Source organism: Stenella coeruleoalba (genome assembly GCF_951394435.1).
Source record: "Stenella coeruleoalba genome assembly, chromosome: 8".
In the NCBI taxonomy this organism is placed as follows: domain Eukaryota; kingdom Metazoa; phylum Chordata; class Mammalia; order Artiodactyla; family Delphinidae; genus Stenella; species Stenella coeruleoalba.
Window position 1 is genome coordinate 52,535,733 of NC_137154.1, and position 22,129 is coordinate 52,557,861.

The 22,129-nt window shown below is 48.7% G+C and overlaps 1 protein-coding gene across 1 annotated transcript; it reads right to left on the reverse strand.

The window, feature by feature from the left end:
* Nucleotides 1-8,330: 8,330 nt before the first annotated feature.
* OR2AT4 (olfactory receptor family 2 subfamily AT member 4) lies at nt 8,331-9,296 on the reverse strand (the record flags this gene model as incomplete). Its single annotated transcript, XM_079929570.1, has 1 exon — nt 8,331-9,296. The coding sequence occupies one exon, from the start codon at nt 9,294-9,296 to the stop codon at nt 8,331-8,333; it is 966 nt and encodes a 321-aa protein (XP_079785696.1).
* Nucleotides 9,297-22,129: the final 12,833 nt, after the last annotated feature.

Sequence of the window (22,129 nt, forward strand, 5' to 3'; positions counted from 1 at the left end):
TGTATCCTGCAACTTTACCAAATTCATTAATTAGCTCTAGTAGTTTTCTGGTAGCATCTTTAGGATTCTCTATATACAGTATCATGTCATCTGCAAACAGTGACAGTTTTACTTCTTCTTTTCCAATTTGTATTCCTTTTATTTCTTTTTCTTCTCTGATTGCCATGGCTAGGACTTCCAAAACTATGTTGAATAATAGTGGTGAGAGGGCTTCCCTGGTGGCGCAGTGGTTGAGAGTCTGCCTGCCGATGCAGGGGACACGGGTTCATGCCCCAGTCCGGGAAGATCCCACTTGCCGCGGAGTGGCTGGGCCCGTGAGCCATGGCCGCTGGGCCTGCGCATCCGAAGCCTGTGCTCCGCAACGGGAGAGGCCACAACAGTGAGAGGCCCGTGTAACCACAAAAAAAAAAAAAAAAAAAAAAAAATAGTGGTGAGAGTGGACATCCTTGTCGTGTTCCTGATCTTTGAGGAAATGCTTTCAGTTTTTCACCATTGAGAATGATGTTTACTGTGTGTTTGTCGTATATGGCCTTTATTATGTTGAGGTAGGTTCCCTCTATGCCTACTTTCTGGAGAGTTTTCTTAATCATAAACAGGTGTTGAATTTTGTCATAAGCTTTTTCTGCATCTATTGAGATGATCATATGGTTTTTCTTCTTCAATTTGTTAATATGGTGTATCACATTGATTGATTTGCATATATTGAAGAATCCTGGCATCCCTGGGATAAATCCCACTTAATCATGGTGTATGATCCTTTTAATGTGTTGTTGGATTCCGTTTGCTAGTATTTTGTTGAGGATTTTTGCATCTATATTCATCAGTGATATTGGTCTGTAATTTTCTTTTTTTCTAGTGTCTTTGTCTGGTTTTGGTATCAGAGTGACGGTGGCCTCATAGAATGAGTTTGGGAGTGTTCCTTCCTCTGCAATTTCTTGGAAGAGTTTGAGAAGGATGGGTGTTAGCTCTTCTCTAAATGTTTGATAGAATTCATCTGTGAAGCCATCTGGTCCTGGACTTTTGTTTGTTGGAAGATTTTAAATCACAGTTTCAATTTCATTACTTGTGATTGGTCTGTTCATATTTTCTATCTCTTCCTGGTTCAGTCTTTGAAGGTTATACCTTTCTAAGAATTTGTCCATTTCTTCCAGGTTGTCCATTTTGTTGGCATAGAGTTGCTTGTAGTAGTCTCTTAGGATGTTTTGTATTTCTGCCGTGTCTGTTGTAACTTCTCCTCTTTCATTTCTAATTTTATTGGTTTGAGTCCTCTCCCTCTTTTTCGTGATGAGTCTGGCTAATGGTTAATCAATTTTGTTTATCTTCTCAAAGAACAAGCTTTTAGTTTTATTGATCTTTGCTATTGTTTTCTTTGTTTCTATTTCATTTATTTCTGCTCTGATCTTTATTTCTTTCCTTCTGGTAACTTTGGGTTTTGTTTGTTCTACTTTCTCTATGTCCTTTAGGTGTAAGGTTAGATTGTTTATTTGAGATTTTTCTTGTTTCTTGAGGTAGGGTTGTATAGCTATAAACTTCCCTCTTAGAACTGCTTTTGCTGCATCCCATAGGTTTTGGATTGTCGTGTTTTCATTGTCATTTGTCTGTAGGTTGTTTTTTTTTTTTTGATTCACAGGCCTCTCACTGTTGCAGCCTCTCCCGTTGCGGAGCACAGGCTCCGGATGCACAGGCTCAGTGGCCATGGCTCACGGGCCCAGCCACTCTGCGGTATGTGGGTTCTTCCCAGACTGGGGCACAAACCCGTGTCCCCTGCATTGGCAGGCAGACTCTCAACCACTGCACCACCAGGGAAGCCCTGTCTCTAGGTATTTTTTGGTTTCCTCTTTGATTTCTTCAATGATCTCTTGGTTTTTTAGTAACGTATTGTTTAGCCTCCATGTATTTGTGTTTTTTACGTTTTTTCCCCTGTAATTCATTTCTAATCTCATAGCATTGTCATCAGAAAAGATGCTTGATATGATTTTAATTTTCTTAAGTTTACTGAGGCTTGATTTGTGACCCAATATTTGACCTATCCTGGAGAATGATCCGTGTGCACTTGAGAAGAAAGTATAATCTGCTGTTGTTGGATGGAATGTACTATAAATATCAGTTAAATCTATCTGGTCTATTGTGTCATTTAAAGCTTCTGTTTCCTTATTTATTTTCATTTTGGATGATCTGTCCATTTGGTGTAAGTGAGGTGTTAAAGTCCCCACTATTATTGTGTTATGGTCGATTTCTTCTTTTAGAGCTGTTAGCAGTTGCCGTATGTATTAAGGTGCTCCTATGTTGGGTGCATATATATTTATAATTGTTATATCTTCTTCTTGGATTGATCCCTTGATCATTATGTAGTGTCCTTCCTTGTCTCTTGTAACATTCTTTATTTTAAAGCCTATTTTATCTGATATGAGTATTGCTACTCCAGCTTTCTTTTGATTTCCATTTGCATGGAATATCTTTTTCCATCCCCTCACTTTCAGTCTGTATGTGTCCCTAGGTCTGAAGTGGGTCTCTTGTAGACAGCATATATATGGGTCTTGTTTTGGTATCCATTCAGCAAGCCTGTGTCTTTTGGTTGGAGCATTTAATCCATTCACGTTTAAGGTAATTATCAATATGTATGTTCCTATGACAATTTTCTTAATTGTTATGGGTTTGTTTTTGTAGGCCCTTTTCTTCTCTTGTGTTTCCCACTTAGAGAAGTTCCTTTAGCTTTTGTTGTAGAGCTGGTTTTGTGGTGCTGAATTCTCTTAGCTTTTGCTTGTCTGTGAAGCTTTTGACTTCTCCATCGAATCTGAATGAGATTCTTGCTGGGTAGAGTAATCTTGGTTGTAGGTTCTTCCCTTTCATCACTTTAAGAATATCATGCCACTCCCTTCTGGCTTGTAGAGTTTCTGCTGAGAAATCAGCTGTTAACCTTATGGGAGTTCCCTTGTATGTTATTTGTCATTTTTCCCTTGCTGCTTTCAATAATTTTTCTTTGTCTTTAATTTTTTCCAGTTTGATTACTATGTGTCTTGGTGTGTTTCTCTTTGGGTTTATCCTGTATGGGACACTCTGCACTTCCCGGACTTGGGTGGCTATTTCCTTTCCCATGTTAGGGAAGTTTTCAATTATAATCTCTTCAAATATTTTCTCAGGTTCTTTCTCTCTCTCTTCTCCTTCTGGGACCCCTATAATGCGAATGTTGTTGTGTTTAATGTTGTCCCAGAGGTCTCTTAGGCTGTCTTCATTTCTTTTCATTCTTTTTTCTTTATTCTGTTCCGCAGCAGTGAATTCCACCATTCTGTCTTCCAGGTCACTTATCCGTTCTTCTGCCTCAGTTATTCTGCTATTGATTCCTTCTAGTGTAGTTTTCATTTCAGTTATTGTATTGTTCACCTCTGTTTGTTTGTTCTTTAATTCTTCTAAGTCTTTGTTAAACATTTCTTGCACCTTCTCGATCTTTGCCTCCATTCTTTTTCCAAGGTCCTGGATCATCTTCACTATCATTATCCTGAATTCTTTTTCTAGAAGATTGCCTCTCTCCACTTCATTTAGTTGTTTTTCTGGGGTTTTATCTTGTTCCTTCATCTGGTACATAGCCCTCTGCCTTTCACCTTGTCTATATTTCTGTGAATGTGGTTTTTGTTCCACAGACTGCAGGATTGTAGTTCTTCTTGCTTCTGCTGTCTGCCCTCTGGTAGATGAGGCTATCTAAGAGGCTTGTGCAAGTTTCCTGATTGGAGGGACTGGTGGTGGGTAGAGCTGACTGTTGCTCTGGTGGGCAGAGCTCAGTAAAACTTTAATCTGTTTGCCTGCTGATGAGTGGGGCTGGGTACCCTCCCTGTTGGTTGTTTGGCCTGAGCCAACCCAACACTGGAACCTACCTGGGCTCTTTGGTGGGACTAGTGACAGACTCTGAGAAGGCTCACCCAAGGAGTACTTCCCAGAACTTCTGCTGCCAGTGTCCTTGTCCCTGTGGTGAGCCACAGCCACCCCCGCCTCTGCAGGAGACCCTCCAATACTAGCAGGTAGGTCTGGTTCAGTCTCCCCTGGAGTCACTGCTCCTTCCCCTGGGTCCCGATGTGCACACTACTTAGTGTATGCCCTCCAAGAGTGGAGTCTCTGTTTCCCCCAGTCCTTTCAAAGTCTTGCAATCAAATCCCACTAGGCTTCAAAGTCTGATTCTCTAGGAATTCGTCCGTCCTCCCTTTGCCGGACCCCCAGGTTGGGAAGCCTGACATGGGTCTCAGAACCTTCACTCCAGTGGGTGGACTTCTGTGGTATAAGTGTTCTCCAGTCTGTGAGTCACCCACCCAGCAGTTATGGGATTTGATTTTACTGTGATTGCGCCCCTCCTACCATCTCATTGTGGCTTCTCCTTTGTCTTTGGATGTGGGATATAGTTTTTGATGAGTTCCAGTGTCTTCCTGTCAATGACTGTCCAGCAGCTAGTGGTGATTCTGGTGTTCTCGCGAGAGGGAGTGAGAGCACGTCCTTCTACTCCGCCATCTTGGTTCCGATCCCTGATGCTGCATTTGATGTGTATCATCTCCTCCCGTCATCCAACCCTGCCAGGGGGTGGTTATGCCTTTCAACATATGAGAAATTGAGGGTTGGAGAAGGACAGGCCTTTGTTCAAGGCCATGGCTGGAGGGGGGTGAGAGCAAAGTCATTCTGGAGCCAGTCTGCTGTAAAAGAATCTTGCCTGGCAACCAGAAGTCCTGGCTCCTGCAGCTCTGCCACTCGCTTACTTCCTGTGACTTTGGTGTATGGCTGTTAGCATAACTGACGCCATCTTGGCCCTTTTCAGTGTCTCCTGACCCTAATCAGGATTGTACTGTGTGCTGTCATCAAAGGCTTTGTAGTTAATAGATATTGTTTAATACTCATTAGGACCATGTGGCCTCTATGCTGTTAGTCCCCAAACAATGCTGAAAATCTTCTCTGATATATTCCTGGTGCCCATGAGACTGGTCACCCATTCATAAATCTTGACTTAGGAATGCACATGCTATCTCCAAGCACTTACCCCTATACACTAGGTTAACTATAAAATTGTCCCAGTGGCCCCTCTGTGGTGTGTAGTGCAGCTGCGAATGCTTCCTGATCATCATCCACCTGATCCCAATCCCACTCTGTGAGTAAGTTACCCTATAATAAACTGATCCATTGATTACATGGAGCTGCCTGCCTCATTTTTCGATCTCAAGATGCCTTCTCAATTTTAGTTCCCTCCATGAGAAAACACTTGGTTTTCTCACCTGCGCAGTGAAGGGTTTGGAGGAAAAGTTCTCTGAGGGGTTTCCAACCCAATGAACTGTTTCCTGTGTCCCCTCTGGGTCTGGCAGAGCACATGTCACATGGTCCATGCTCCAGAAGGAGAGGGCGAGGGCTTTCCCACCTAGCGAGTACCTGCTGCCAGTCAGGGGCTTTACCTCCATCATGTCCTGTGGACCTTAGTGGTCCAGTGTGTGCAACTATGAGTCAGAAAGGACTGGGTTCCAATCCCAGCTCCTACCTGCATCTCATTTCCTTCTGGGCTCATTTCCTTCATCTGTGACCCCCTGGGGTTGTTGTGAGTCCTTGCAGAGAGAATGCTTAAACAATGCTACACAAGAGCCTGGAACAGGTAGGAACTCGAAGTGTGCTAGTGTTTCCAATGTTTCTGCCACCATTAGCCTTGTTTTCCCATGGGAAGGATTTGGCCAAGATGACATGAATCCACCTCTGAGCACACAGACCTGCCAGGATATGTGGTCCAAGGTCCAGCAGCCCCACATACACACAGCCAACCTGGATCCTGGACGCCTGCCTCTTGTGCACACCCAACCAGTCTTCCTGACCCCTGGTCCTGGTTCTACCTTCCCCCCAAATCCTTGCCCTGTCTCCCCACTCTGGTCTTTGCTGAGCTTTGGCACTTCACCCCCAGCTCACTCACCTTCCAAGCCCTGTCTATCTTGGTGCCTCTTGTGGTGTCTCCTTTGCGTCTTCCAACCCGGCCAGGCAGAGAAGAGTCAGGTAGGTGCTGGGCTGTGGCTCATTAACCCCCTAACCACTCCTTTCAGTCAGGCCTGCGGGGGTCCTCTCTCTTTGGGGCTCCTTTGAGGCACTGAGCCTCCACCCCCCAGTCACCCAGGATCAACTTCTTGGTCCCTCCTAGAGCACGTGTTGGGAGGGGACTTGCCTCTGGGATTTGCTGATAATGAGAACAACATTGTTAAGAGCCCTCATGGGTTCCAGAACTTTCCAACCAACGGGGCAGCTTTTATTGACATTATTCCATCTGGTCCTCAGAACAGTCAGGGGAGACAGGCAGCCCAAGAAGAGGAAACTGAGGTCCAGAGAAGTGAAATGACTTACTGATGCTTATACTAATGTTTAGTATCAGAGCTGCAAGGCAGACCCAGAGCTTCATTCCCAGGCCTGTGCTCTGCATATGGGTAAGGGCATAGGGTCTGAAGAGACAAGTCCTGGGTATGAATACCAGTTCTAATATATTTTAGCTATGTCACCTTAGGCATGTTACTTAACCTCTCTGAATCTGAGTTTCTCCATCTGTAAAATGGAACATAACAATATTACCCATCTCATCGAGTTTTTGAGAGGATTTAGGACATAGTGAAACATGATTTTTTGAAAATGACTCCAGGGGTTTGGTTTGTATTATCTAGCAACAGCCAGAGGAGAGGCTGCCTGCATATATTCTATTTCCCAGGGGACTAGTGATGTTCATCTCCTGCAGGAGAAGATACAACTTTCATGGGCTCTCAGAGTCTCTAGATGCCAAACAGCTGGCTTCACCAGGTACTACTGTCAACAGCTGGCATCTAAGCTTAGACTGCTTAGTACCCAGTAGTTGGTTTTTTCTGCTTATAAAGTTACTCTCTTTCTCCCTTTCCCCCCGGAAGGAAAGCAACAAGGGTCAGGGCCATTATGCCTCTGTCTTAGGGTATACGTGTGTGAGTTATTAGCAGTCAACACTCAGCTGCCAGAGGGAAGACCACTAACTGTGTCTACTATAGTCTATCCCTTGAACCTCTCGGATTCATTCACTTTTCACAAGTTCACTCCATTTGGACATAGGGTTTCCAGGATTCTGATTAGTCACAGTTTCAAGGGAAATTTATAAGAGAAGGGTTAGTTGGATTAACGACTGCCCTCGCTGCTGCAGTCAGTCCCAAGGCTGCAAGTGACACTTCATCATCCCTCTCCTCTGCCACCCATTCTAGATTCCCTTCCCCTTTCCCTTCAGTGGGTCTAGATGGATTCCCTCCTAGCATGACCCAGACCCTCATCCCTGACAGTTCTGAGCCCCTGGTTACTCTGCCTCATCAAGCTATAGTTGCTTTAATTGTCCACTAAGAGTTAAAGCCAGAAACCAGAAATGCTCACTTGCCTGAATGCTGACCTCCCAGCCCCCATTATGTAAGAGTGGCTTTACTTCCTCCTGAAGATCACGGTCAATTGCCCTTCTAAATATGGTAACTCCTTTTTCTGACTGCTGATCTGCTTGCACAGTGGGCTTAAAATGACCAGGCAGAAGCTGTAGCTTTAAATTTAGTGAGATTTACTGTGTCTCCTGGTGAATCCGGACTGCTTAATCCACAGAGGCCAGAATCGTCAGGACTGCAAGTACAAATTCCCCCAAATAGGTCACTGTGGATAATGGTGGGTGGAACCACTGTAACTTCCACCCACTGGTTCTTGGCAGGAAGCATCACTTTTTAATGGGCATCCAAGCTGAAAATGGATCCATCACATTGGATGGGAACATGGACCTTATTACCGCTCCCGATTGGAGCAGCTAGTGGTTTTCTTATGCAATCATTTCCAGCCTTCCACCCATCTATATTGCTGATACATGAGTATTTGCTAACAAACAAGTGATACCAATGCCAAAAATATAAAAACTTACAGGAGAAAATTTTAACATTCAATCAAATGCTAACTTCGTGGCTCCCACAGCCCCCTTTGCTTCTCTCTGTCCTAGCACCTTATATTATCTCTCTGGGTCTGACTCCCCAGTTAAACTATGGATACCTGAGGGCAGCAACTATGTCTGCCTTATTTCTGTCTCTAGCAGTCCTAGGAAAGACTTTAAATATAAATGATTGGATGATCAAATTTTATTCATCACATTAATGACTGATGAAAACTGTGAAAACCAATCATTCTATAACACCAATGGGAAGACCTCTGGATCCGGTATTTGAGGACCGGGTTTTAGCTGTCTGCTCAACTGAATGAAGTCAATTTGGGTTGCTTTAATTCATTTAAAAATATTTATTGTGTTTATTCTGTGCTGGGTGCTGTCATTGGTGTCCAGGGAGCTGAATTATTTGCATCTAAGGATCAAGGGTCCCAGAATTCCCTGGGCCCTGGGGACATGCCATTTTGGTGATGGCTGCTTTGACAACCTTGTTCCTCAGCGTGTAGATGAGAGCGTTGAGGACAGGTGAGAGAATAGCATGCACCACGTTGCCCATGATGTGGAAGTCGAGGGGTAGGTCAGCCCTGTAGGCCACATAGGCTATGGCAATGGATGAGTAGTAGGTGCCAACCAGGAGGTGGGAGCTGCAGGTGGAGAAGGCTTTTGAGCGTCCTTCTCGGGAGCTGACGTGAAACACTGAGGCCAGGATGTGGGCATAGGAAAGAAGCACCAGGAGAAGGGGCAGGAAGGACACCACCATGGTGATGCAGAAGCCCATGAAAGTCTGGGGCATGGTGTCAGAGCAGGAGGCCTGGACCGCAGCCAAGAGGTCACAGAAGCAGTGGTAGATGTGAACAGTGTTGTCAAAAGCCATGTGGAAGGTCTGCAGCACTGCTGGGATGGGCAGAAGGAGGGCAGTGAGCCAGGCACTGGCTGCCAGTGCAGCATTGGTCTGTGGGGTCATGAGGACAAGGTAGTGCAGTGGGCGGCAGATAGCCACATAGCAGTCATAGGCCACGACCACCAGGATGAAGGCTTCAGGGCAGTTAAGGCCATGGAATAGGTACATCTGCAGGAAGCAAGCAGAGAAGCTGAGGTACTGGTCCCCAAGCAAGAATAGGGACAGCATCTTGGGGACAGTGGTGGTAGTAGAGAGGATGTCCAGGGCTGAGAGGTTGATCAGGAAGAAGTACATGGGCTTGTGGAGGCTGGGCTCTGCCACCACGGCCACCAGGATCAGGGTGTTACCCACCAGGATAAGCAGGTAGAAGGACAAGAAGATGAAGGAGACAGGGAGGAAGAGGAACTCCTGTAGAGAGGGGATGCCCACCAGGTAGAACACAGGTGAGGAGTCCTTTGATTCATTACAGGTAGCTTCCATAGTGGGTCAGGGCTGGTTATTTTGCAGACAGACACTGGAAACATCAGTACATATCTGGAAACCAGAACAACCAGGGAAACATTAACTAGAACATGCATCTTTTTGTTTCCAACCATGGATCTCAATCCTAACTGTTTCTTTGTGCCTGGAATTTCATTGCACAACTAAGATGCTCAGGATAGTGAGTTGTCTAATGAGCAATGGTTAAAAAGCTGGTCCTGTCTGGTGGGCAAGAGGGGTGAACATAAACACCTGAAGGGCTGTCATGGGACAGGTACAACACTTACAAAGAACTGGGGCCAGTATTAGCAGCTCCAGGGACACAGAGAGCCCCACATATGGAATAAGTTTCTTACAATTAGAACTATCCCATAAGGCAAAAGACTGGCTTGAGAATGCGTGAATTCCTTATATCTAGAGGTAGGCAAAGCTGGGGTCTTTTGAGCTGAAATGGTGCACAGGAGGTTTAATATTTAGATAGGAGCTAGATTAAAAACCCTTAAGCAAACTTCTGACCCTAGATCCATTGGTTCTTTTAAAAAAAAAAAAGTAACATAAATGAACTACATCAATCAGATTGTGGAGGATTCCCTTTCTATGATATCTTATTGATAGGAAGAGCTGCTTCCCCCCAAGGGCTGCTACAGAATGCAGTCTGCTTCAGACAAGAACAGCTCTCCTTTCTGTGCAGCTGCTGCTGGGACTCTGTCTCAGTCTAACCTGGGTCCTTGTATCCTGTCTATTTGTCATATCCAGAGACCAATCATCCTGATTTGCCCAGAACTGCCTGGTTTTAGCACTGCAAGTCCCATGTCCCAGGAAATCCCTTAGTCCCCGGCAAACTGAGATGTCAGTCACCTTGCGAGGGCAGAGGCATTGTATATGCCTTTGGTAGAAGGAGTCATTTCTCGAAAGGAATCCAAGTGGAAGATAGATTCTCCCCCCGGTGGGAAAAAACAAACTCCAGGGCACTTCCTGGGTCACTCCATGGTCTTCCCCCTCCTGGCTGCTGCAGCTCAGCAGGTGTCACTGTTAAGCCACTGCATGCCCAATGCTCTGGGCCCCAGCTCAGAGGGCATCACGGAGAACTGAAAAGTCTCAGAACCAGTGTCAGGAGAGAAGACCAAGCACTCTTCAGAGAGTAACTCCACTCCCAGAAGGCTGTTGAAGAAGGTTACTGTGCGTGCACGGCAGCCCAAGACCCCCGCAGTGAGACTTTCCAACCCCCAGAACTGAGCTGAGGGAAGTGTTGACTCGACCTTCACCTTGACTAAGTGATCCAGGGCCAGGTTACGTTGATGTTCAGATCACTGCCTCCCTGCCCCAGGGACCCCTGGAGCAGATCCACTTGGTTTTCCAGGACCACCTCCAGCTTCTCCCTCTTCTGACAAACCCTCTCACGCCACAGAATACGTAAGCGTGGAAATGGCCTGCAGATAGTTGAGTCCCTGACCCTTCCTTTCACAGACGAAAAGTCAGGCCGGGGAATTCCCTGGTGGTCCAGTGGTTAGGACTCTGAGCTTCCATTTCACGGGGCGCGGGTTCAATCCCTGGTTGAGGAACTAAGATCCTGGAAGCTGGGAGGCCAAAAAAAAAAAAAAAAAAAGACAAGTCAGGCCGGGGTGGGGATGGGCAGCTGTCCCCGGGTCAACAGCTGGTCTGTACCAGACTTGGTCCTGGAAACCAGGCCTCAGGCTCTGGTCTTGGACTCTTTCCACCAAGCCAGGCCACCTGGAGGATTTGGAAGCTCTGGTTTCCACCTGGGGAAAAAATAGGCCAAAAGTTTTACTTTCCTCTCTCCATTTCTTAGGCTAATGTCAGAGACAGTTATGGATTTCTGTTTGGTTCTGAGGGCGTTTTCAAACAGTTTCAGATGGTCTGGTTACTAAATAGAGGCACTACAAGGCTAGAAAAAAAATGCTCTTTTCAAGAAATGACTTAAGGAAGAGGTGGACTGGGCACATCTGCATGGAAAAAAGTCATGACAATCAGGTCCCGTGTCCTGAGCAGAGCGGTTGTATACCTGGTGCCTGGTAGCTGTGGCACATATACACAATGGAATACTACTCAGCCATAAAAAGAAACAAAATTGAATTATTTGTAGTGAGGTGGATGGACCTAGAGTCTGTCATACAGAGTGAAGTAAGTCAGAAAGAGAAAAACAAATACCGTATGCTAACACATATATATGGAATCTTAAAAAAAAAATGGTTCTGAAGAACCTAGGGGCAGAACAGGAATAAAAATGTAGACATAAAGAATGGACTTGAGGACACAGGGAGGGGGAAGGGTAAGCTGGGACAAAGTGAGAGAGTGGCAAAAAAAAAAAAAAACAAAAAAACCCTACAACTACAGTTTCAGTGGTTGTGGCTCACAGGCTCTAGAGCACAGGCACCAGGCACCTGGTACCTGGCTCATAATAAACCCTCAAAATATTTTTTTAATAAATGAATTAATTAATGAAAGGGTTAACCTGAGTTAAACTGAACTTTTCCCCATAATGGACTAGTCAGCAGGGATTTTTCTTCTCTTTTCTTTTAACATCTAAATTGACAGAATGCACATTTCCAGGGAAGCTGCTGCAATTCTGAGATGCTGTCCCCTCCACTGGCTGGGCCCATGTAAGCAGGTTTTCCAAGGTCTGCGGGGCAATCCCAGAACATCAGAGCCAGAAGCGTCCTGAAAAGCAAGCAACGTAGTCCAATCCCCACAGCCCTCCTCCCATTTTTCAAATAAAATAACTCAGAGAAGGGAGTGACTTGCTCAGTCAAGGTCACACAAGGAGCTGGAAGTCAGACTCCAGGCTCCCTGCCAGGTCTCCCAAGGGTCCACCACAGGAGCGGCGCTGAAGCTTCCCTGTCTGGCAGCCCACATCATTCTTGTATCCCTCACCAGCCTGAGGATTCCTTGGGGCTGGAGACTGACCCTGACTCCTTTCCTATAAAACGAGGATCTCAGTGTGGCTCAGCGCCTGGCTTCTTCGTGTTTCCACAGAGCTGTCCTGACGACCTCAGGGCTTTCCCTCCAGCATTCCTGCGGAATCACACACTTCACCCTGTGGAAAGCTTCTTGTCTTGCTCCCCTATTGTGGCTGATACGGAGGAAGAGGCTCAGAGAGGGGCTATGCCTGGCCAAAGTCACACAGTTAGTGAATCAGCAGCCAGCCTGCAATGCTGTAAATTGGGGCAGAAAGATTTTAGCCCATCTCCCTTCTCGTAGGGCCCCTCTCATAGTGGGGTGATGGTCCCTAATTGCCTGTCCCCTTAAACTGTGCCCTTCCAGAACCCTGTCCCTCCTTGGGCTCTGACAGGCTCTGGGCACTTCCTTTGCAGCCTTCATGCCTACATAAGGGGGGGCTCAGCTCACCTGCGACCCAGGCCACTCCAGCTGCCCCTTCTTCTCCCCAAGCCAGCGCTGCCTCAGTGGGGAGGACAGGTTGGGGCTGAGACTGGTTCCATTAAACCCCCAGGCCCTCCTGTCCCTAACCTGCTGGGTCCTTTCCCCTGAGGTCAGTTTCTAACAGGGCCCTGTGTAATGCTTTTCTGAGGACTCCCAAGTGGCTGGCTAGCAGCTACCACTGGGCTTGGCAGATAGTAGAACAACAAGATTAACAGTCTTCACTGGGGCACAGAACTCTGTGGTCTATGGAGGTTTTCCCACCTATTGAGCAACAGTTCACAGCCCCGCGTGACAGGTGAGGAAACCAAGGCTCAGAGGTGAAAGGAATTGCCCAGGTCACACAGCAGGCCGAGGACAAGGCAGGATGGAGGTCTCAGATTTGCTAACTCTCAGTCTAGCCTCTGAGCCAACCAACCACACAAATGAGACAAAGGTTGTGAAAAATCTCTATATAACTGTAAAGTGCTGTGCTGTTGGCCCGGGGATGGGGGTGTGGGGACACTTCAAGTGTTTTGAAGCTAGAGGAACAAGTGTGACAGAGCAGAGAGCCACTCAGGTTCCCAAATCTTCACTCCCTCTCACTCGCTTGCCCTCTCTTACTCTCACTGTTTCTTAGATGCCTTATAACTCCAAGTCCAACCTCCTCCAGGGAGCCTTCCGTGACTTATCTTCCTCCAGCTCCCAGGGCTGTTGCTCTCCTCTGGATTAACCAGGCTGACTGCCTATGCTGTCCACTTTAAAGATTAGGAGGGGACTTCCCTGGTGGCGCAATGGTTAAGAATCCGCCTGCCAATGCAGGCGACACAGATTCGAGCCCTGGTCCAGGAGGATCCCACATGCCGCAGAGCAACTAAGCCCTTGCGCCACAACTACTGAGCCTGTGTGCCACAACTACTGAAGCCCACGTGCCTAGAGCCCATGCTCCGCAACAAGAGAAGCCACTACAATGAGAAGCCCGTGAACCGCAACGAAGAGTCGCCCCTGCTCGCTACAACTAGAGAAAGCCTGCGCGCAGCAATGAAGACCCAATGCAACCAAAAATAAATATAAAATAATAAATGAATTTAAAAAAAAATAAAGATTAGGAGAACTGAGGTTCATCGTTCATTCCACATTGAATGAAGCTGGCTTCGTGCTGGGTGCCTGAACACAGTGAATTGACAGAGTCCAGTGGGGGGAGCCTATGGAAAAAATTGACCACCAATCATATCCAGTGTGATCCGTACTACTATAGAGTTGAACGGCTCAGAGGAGGGAACAAAGTAGGTTTGCATGATGGAAGACAACTTTCAGGTGGGTTGTGAATTATAAGCAGATGAGGAGAGCTCTCCAGGCCAATAAGGCAGGGACAAAGTGAGGAAAGTGTGGAAAAGTAGGTGTGTTAGAGGGGCAGATAGAAGTATGTTTGGGATGCAGTATAGAGGGAGAGACTGGGAGTCTCAAAAGATGAGGTCGACAGGGGCCAGAACCAGAAGGGTCTCGAATTCCAGGCCAAGGAATACGAAGCCAGCATGAGGACGTTGGAGAACCAGGGGGCCCTTCAGGCAGGGGGTTAACAGATGCTCGTTTCCGAAAGATCCCACGCATTGCCACGTGGAGAAGGGATTCAAGCGGGAGAGGCTAGAGGCAGGGAGGCCAACCAGGGAGATGGGTGGTGAGGAGAGAAAGAGGGAGAAGGAGCAATGATAATGATGACAGAAGCTGCTGCCCTTTAGTGAGTGCTTACTTGTACCAATGACTGTGCCCTGGTGGTTACATACTTGGTTTCAGTTCTTCTGATCAGTGGTTTTTATTACCCTCGATTTTATTATCCAAGTGTCTTCAAGGCCTACGCTTCTTAACTATCAAGAATCAGATAGATCTCCAAGAGGCAGCGTTGTCAGAATTTGATAACTGCATATGGAAGAGTGCGAGACGACGCTCGGCATTCTGGCTTGGGCGATGAGGCAGATGGCGGTGATGTTGGCTGAGCTGCAGAACATGGCGGTGGGCAACGGGCAGTGTAGGTGAGAAGATTTTGGAGGGAGATGATGAGTTTGGTTTTGGACATGTTGCATTAGAGGGACCCATGAGATATCCAAGTGGGGTTGTCCAGCAGGTATTGGAGGGTTTAAGTCTGGAGCTCAAGAGAGAGAGCTGAGTTGCTGACAAAGACTTGGGAGGGCTATGCTTTATGGAGCTAGGGAGAGTGTAGAGTGAGGACAGAACCTTGGAGGAAACCAGCATGAGACAGAGGCAGAACAAGAAACGTCTGCAAAAGATGCTGGGAAAAAAATGGCCAGAGAGAGTGAAGCAAAGCCAGGAGAGTATGATATCACAGAGGCTCTCTAAAGGGCACATGTGGCCAGCAGCAGTAAAAGCTGCTGGTGGGACAGGAAGGATGAGAAGTGAAGAGTGTCCAGGAGATCCAGCAAGGAGGAGGTCAATGGGGACCCCAGGGTGAACAGGTCCAGTGGAACGATGGGAGTGGAAGTTTGGTGGTGTGGACATTTGGGGGGTAAGTAGAGAGAGTGGATAACATTTTCAAGATGTGTGGCTGTGAAGAGATGTGGATGGTTGGAGGGCAAGGAGGGATCAGGGAGGATTTTGTTATATTTTTAAATTGGAAATATTTGAGCAGATGTCCCACCATTTGTTGGTAGGAGTTAGCCAGCAGAGAGGGAGAGGAGGAAGGAATGGTCAAAGAGGAGGAGAAGTGGATCTTCTGAGCCCAGTGTCTGGACTACTAGTAGGAGAGAAGGAGGTTTAAAAGAGAGAGAGAGAGAGAGAGAGAGAGAGAAAAGCAAGATTGCAGATTTAGTGGTGCAGGGGTAGGGGGGCAAATTTCACTTAAGACAAGAGTGGCGGGAGAATTTTGTGAAGAGGCTGAGATTGCAGGGGTGTTTTTTCTCCATCGAATGGGTCTGAGAGGCCATATAGTGGATATGTGCTCAGATCCTGGTGCCAGACCAGTCTGTGTTCAAGCCTGGCTGGGAGCTCTCTGAGACTCTGTTTCTGCTTCTGTAGAACGGGGGTTTGTTTACTGAGTGCAAGCTCTGTGCTAGTGCAGCGCAGGTTGAGAAGAGGTGAAGGGTGCCAGCAGGTGTCAGAAGCGTCTTCTACCCAGGTTACACAACCCTGTCCCTCTCTCCTGGGACCATGGGGAGGCCCATAACATTCCCAGTCCAGGTCTCACCCACCTGAGAAAGTGGGGAGGTCCAGAAATGTCTCTAGGAGGAGTCCGTGTATCTCAGGAACATTTTTGAGCTCAGAACAGAAGACAGCCTGGCCCTCTATATTCCGCCTGAGCACAGGCCGGCTGCCTAAGCCGCTCTGCCCTGGAAAGTCGTCAGTGACGCTCTGTCTCTCTCTGTCTCACCCCTGCTGCCCGTCACCTTCACAGGTGTCAGGCTCCCACAGATGCGAGAGGCTGGAAAAGGAAGGTGCCAAAGAGGAAAGGGAAGTTATAAATACGTCCAGGGAGAGACTGGGCTGCCTCCCGGTGTGGGCAGGAGGCTCCTGGAGCTCTGGGGAGGAGAGTCCAGAATCAGGGACCACTACAGGGGCCTCCAGCATGCTCATCACTGTCACCATCTTTCCTGCCACCAGGAGGCAGTGTGGCATCAGCTTTGGGGGCCAAACGCACTTGGGTTCAAATCCCAGCTCCTCCATTTGGGCAATGACGTCACTTCTCTCTGCCTTTGTCTCCCCTTTCTGAATCGGGGCAATAGTGCCAGCAATATTGGCTGGAATGAAGGTTTAGTGAAACACGCCAGGTGAGAGTTCTTTGCAAACTGTGAAGTGCTGTGAAGAAGTTTTCTATACCATCACCACCATAGCCACTGAGAAGTTACCCCCTGGATGTCTTCCCCTCTGAGATTTTTCATCCTGGAAGTCTGGAAGCAGAGGACCTGGCTGAGGAAAGTTCCCTGGGGGTATTAGCAGTCTGTTTAATACTCACTGACGAAGGTCATGTAGAGAACTAGGATATTATCCTGACCACATCCATGTTCTTTTGGGAACCCAGTCAAAGGTGCTATACTCAGAGCTCAACTCTATATAAAACCTCATGGCTTAGTGACTGATGGACAGATGACTGAGTCCTCAAACTAGTCCTTTGGGACAGTTAAGTGCCAAGGTTAGGGAGCTCTGGGACCATACAGTCTAGGTTAAAAACTAGTCTGCATTTTACCTGCTGTGTAACCTTGGGCAAGTCTCCTAACCTCTCTGTGCTACCGTTTTCTCCCCAGGTGCAGTGACTTGTGGTCATGCCTGGTGTACTTGTGCACTGCTGGGCCAGCCTCCTATGGTGAGGGGGCCCATGGTATCGGCCACGTCAGAGCTCAACGGGCACTGCTTTCACAGCCCCCTCAGGTAGGCCACTTGTGGTCAGTGGTCACGTCTGGGGTACATCTGCACTGCTGTCACAGCCTCCTCTGAGGGGGGGACTTATGGTGAGCGGTCAGGTCTTAAGTACAAGTGCACTGCTGTCACTGCCTCCTGAGGTGAGGGGACCTGTGGTGACCAGTCACCTCTGCGGTACCCCTGTACTGCTGAGACAGCCTCCTCTGGTGAAGGGGCTTGTGCTATTGGTCACAACTGAGGTACATGTGCACTGCTGTGACAGCCCCCTCGGGTGAGGGGAAGAGTGGTTAGCGGTCACGTCTGAGGTACACATGCACTGCTGTCACAGCCTCATCAGGTGAGGGGACATGTGCCCTGTGGTCAGGTCTTAGTTAGACGTGCACTGCTGTCACAGCCTCTTCAGGTGAGGGGGCTGTAGTATCTGTCACGTCAGAGGTACACGTGAAATGCTATGAAAGCTTCCTCAGGTGCCGGGAAGTGCAGTGACGGTTCATGTCTCACCACATGCCTCTGGCCTGTGGAGCTGTGACATCACTGCATGTGTATCTCAGACCTGTGGAGCTATGACATCACTGCATGTGTATCTCAGACCTGACCACTCACTGCACAACACTAACCTGCGCAGGGTAGGACATGTAAGGTTATCATGGGTAGTTGGGAACATTGACTAAGTTGATACAAGTAAAGTACTTTGAACGGTGCTTGGCCTGTAATGAATGTCAGTCATAATTATTGCATTCATTTTATAGTCAAGGACACTGAGGCTTAGAAAAATGAAGCAACTGTCCAGTGCCACGTAGCTCGTCGTTTGCTGAGCTCAGGCCCAAGGGACTCCAAAGGGTGGATTGGTTTGCTTATGCTGAACTGCCTTCTTCCCTTGTGGCTATTTCTAGAAGATAGTTGATATTTCTCACTCAAGAGAGAGGAGTCCCCAACCTAAGGACCCTTAGGAGGAGATTCTGTGGCCCTCTAGGGCCCCGGTCTGGGCCCACCTCTGATTCAGACACCACCGTGAAACCCGCCTGCTGGAGAGATCCACCCCTGCCCTTGCCAGAGACCAGGCCTGCCCCACATGGGACACCTCAGGCCTGGTCTCTCCCCTCCCCGAGGAAGACACGTCTATGTTCCACTCAGAGAACAGAAAGACAGAGCGGACAGGCATTCTAATAAGGACGGTACCACTTCAATGGTGAGAGAATTTTACACATGAGTGCCAGGAACAGTTGGAGTGAGTGAATCTAGGAAACATGTGTGCAGAGTGGAGGGAGTGGGTGTGCTTGGGGTGGAACATGAAAAGGAGAGAACCAAGCAAACTGTAAACTGACAGTGCTCCAAATAAACAGCCCTGAGGAAAATAGCTTAGCCTGTTCCAGCTCCTCCTGAGAGACTTAGAACAGAGAAAAGTTGGGTGTCCCACCCTGGCCCAGACTGGGCCCTACCACCAGTCAGAACCCTCCTTGCCTGTACAGTTGTCACTGGAGCATCTGTGGAGGACCAACCTGGTCAAGAAGCAGCTGCCCATGCTCAATCTGCTTCCTGCCTTCTCCATCTCCAGGCTCATAACCCCATCAGGTGAGGAAGTGACTCGTCTTCCTAGATGAAGCATGAAGCGTGCTTCCCCAGCAGCTGTCATAAACTCTGCCCGAGTCACAGAAATGAATCCCGGGCAGTGAAGGCCCTGGATGTCTACAGATAACCCCTGCAGTCCTGCCACACTTACTTTCCCCCAGAGAACAAAGTGGTAGTAATGTTTGTTGAGTACCTATTAACTACCTACCAGGCACTGTGCAAAGTACATCCACTCATTAGCCCCATCCTGCAGATGAGAAAACAGAGGCATGAAGAATTAAATAACACATGGGTATGAAGTTTCGCTTTGGGAAGATGAAGAAGTTCTGGAGATGGATGGTGGTGATGGTTCCACAACAATGCAAATGTACTTAATGTCACTGAACCATATGCTTAAGATGGTAAATTTCACGTTCTGGCTATTTCACACACACATTTCACGTGTGTATTTCACATACACACAAAACCCCTACAAACAAGCAAAGAATGAACACAGCTACCAAGTGGAGAAGCCTTGGTAGAAGTCCTGCCCCAAAGGTTTGTTCTTGTACCTTTTCCTCTCACTTGCAAGTGGAGATTCTGATCTCGCAGCAGACAGAGAGGTAGGGGGCACTCCACATCAGGCAGAGAGAGATGGGTTTATCCTGAGCGCTGGGGAGTGGGGTGGGAGCAGGGTTTGAAGAAGGGAGGGGCATGGTTAGATTTAAGGGCTGGAACGTTCCCTCTGGCTCACAGGAAGATGGAGACCGGAGGTGGGGAGGAGGCTGGGACACGGCCCGGACCAGAGCTGCTGGTGGCCAGGACCAGGGCAGTGACAGCAGCATAGGAAGAAGCGGGCCGGTTTGAGAGACGGGTGTGGAGGAGAGGGAGAGAGGGGAGCAGGCGGTGACTGCTCTCACTGGGCTCCTTCTGGCCTGTCCATTTCAGCCTCCTCTGACAGTCGTCCTTCCCGCCCCTCCTCCTGGACTGGAGTCTTAAAGGAAGAGCCTGGGGCACCGACCTCCTCTCTGGCCCCCAGGGGGCAGTGTTACAAAGTCTGCAGGGCGTTGGGGCCCTGGCAGCCAGAGGCAGATGCTTGCTCCCCTTGGTCTCCACTCCCGGCCTCTGCTGCCCCCCTTCCCCCATGTCCTCTCTCCCAGGAGCCAAATCATTAATAACCGTAATCCCTCATCTCCTGCACTTGACACTTCACTAAAGCAGTGGTATATCCATTAGCTCATGTTCCTTCCCCAAAGACGGGGGTGGGGGTGGGGGGGGCAGAGCAGAATGAGACCTACCCCCACCACTTTATAATAAGGAAACTGGGGACCAGACAGGACATAGGACCTGACCAACGCCAGTGTGCTGCTGGCAGAGGCAGGGCTGGGAGCCACCAGCCAGCCAGTGCCCGGTCTGGACCCTGTGAGAGGGGACAGCCTGCGGCACCCACAGAACAACAGCTGTTAACAACTTGAGTGCCCTCTCACCTCAGAGGGCCTTCCCAGTGATTGAGTCACATGGGGTCGTCAGTGAGGTCAGAATGATCTGGCCTCTGATTTACTTCTATCGCATCCTCTGCTTCTAGAATTACAAGAGTCATCGCCATTACCATCGACACCATATTAATAATAATGGCTCATGTCTGCTCAGCTCTCAGACTTAGTAAGCACTAATCCATCAACTCACCTGAGCCTTAGGACAGCCCTGGGAAGGTATTTCACAGACAAGGGCCCTGAGGATCAGAGACGGCAAGTGACCAGCCTCAGATCACCCAGCTAGGTCTCCAGGGAGTTTACAGTCTCCTGGGAGAGCTACGCACATACAGAGTGAGATGAGTGAGATGATTGGGTATAGCGCAGCCCTGCCAGGCGGTTTCCCATCATCTCTACGGATGAGGATACTGAGTCTCAGAGATCTTCTTACCGGGTCAGGATTGAACCATCTGATGCCCACACTCATGCCCTGTCTGGGCACAGGGCTGCCACTTTCAGGGAGGAATGTAGAGTTTCCAGCAGACACCCACCTGCCTGCAGACCCATGATTCTCCTCACCTAGTTGGGAAATTTGCTGCGTTCTGATCCAGGAGCCATGGCAACAAAGATGGGAAAGTCCTGAACCCTTGGCAGGAGGGAGTCTGTTTCTCATTCACCAGAGGGAGAAACTGAAGCCCACGGAGAGACTGGGACTTCCCCGCGGTCACGACCCAGCACGGCCTGCCTCTCTCCAGCCTCAGTCTCCCAATCTGCAAAAGGGAGGGGATGAATTAAGTGAGCTCCAGGTTCCTTCCTCCTCTGACCTTCTGAGTACCACGGGTCCATCCTTGCTGTCTTTGGCTCAGACCCCAGTCCCGGCTGTATCCTCCACATGTAGCCCTGGGCAAATCACATGGCCTCTCTGAGTGTCAGAGTCCTCATGGGTGAAGTAAGTATGCACTGCCCTCCTTGGGCAGATCTAAGGAGCCATGCATGAGAGCATGTCGGCACAGCTCGGGGTCTGACCCCCAGGCAGCATCTAGCGGTAGGGATGGCTGAGGCTCCGACCGAGGCCGTTACGTGTCTGCCTGGCCGAGGGCCCATTTATAGATATCTGCTCTCTGGCTGCCAGGCCAGAGGGAAGTAGGAGCAATGGCGCTGATGTGGCAGTTTAGAGCCTTTTTCAGGAAGGAGCCTCCGGCCCCCCCTTCCCCTTCCCCCACTGCCCTGCCCCCGGCATCTTCTGGGCATCCTCACAGTGACCCTCAGAACAGTCCTGAGGGTGGGCCATTTGATATCACCATCTCCATTTAACAGGTGAGAAGACTGAGGCCCAGAAAGGAGAAAGGATGTGCTCCAAGTCCCACAGCAAGGTAGTTACAGAGCTGGGACCAGAATTGAGGTCTCGAGGCTGGAGCCCAGGACTCTCCCCTTGTACCCAAATTCCTCTTTTGCCTGGCTTGCAAAAAGGCATTTCCCCACGTGGGATGACTTAAAGAGGTAAAGGCTTGGGTTCTGTGAACGGCTTGGGGTTTCAAAAGCAGCAACAGGCTCGACACAAGACACAGGAGTGTGCAAACATCATGGGGCCCTGGAAGCCGCAGAGCTCTGTAAACTGTACCAGGCTTTGCCAACGGTATGGGACTCTAAAAATTAGACATCAAGCTTTGCAAACTGTGGGAATCCACAGATGGTGCTGCGATCCACATACATCACGGGGCTCTGTAAAATGCACAGGGCTCAGCAAACATCACGCTGGCAAGTGGCAAAGGTGGGGTGGAAACCAGGTGGGTTGAACCTCAAGTTGGGGCCACCCAGAGTGGAACCTCACTGCAGGATTAACCCAAGAGCTATCTGAAGGCCTGTTAGCTTAACTCCCAGAGGTCCCAGGGATTGGACTTGTGCTCTAATTCCACAGCTGGGTTCGGGAATATTCTTGGACCTGTGTCAGCCTGGGGAGGCTGAGGGGATACATGAAGGCTGCTCATGCCTGAGGTTACTGTATGTTCTGTGCCCTGTGGGGTGCTGTGCATGCTTTTACTCAAAGATTGGTGAAATGAACTTAGCCAG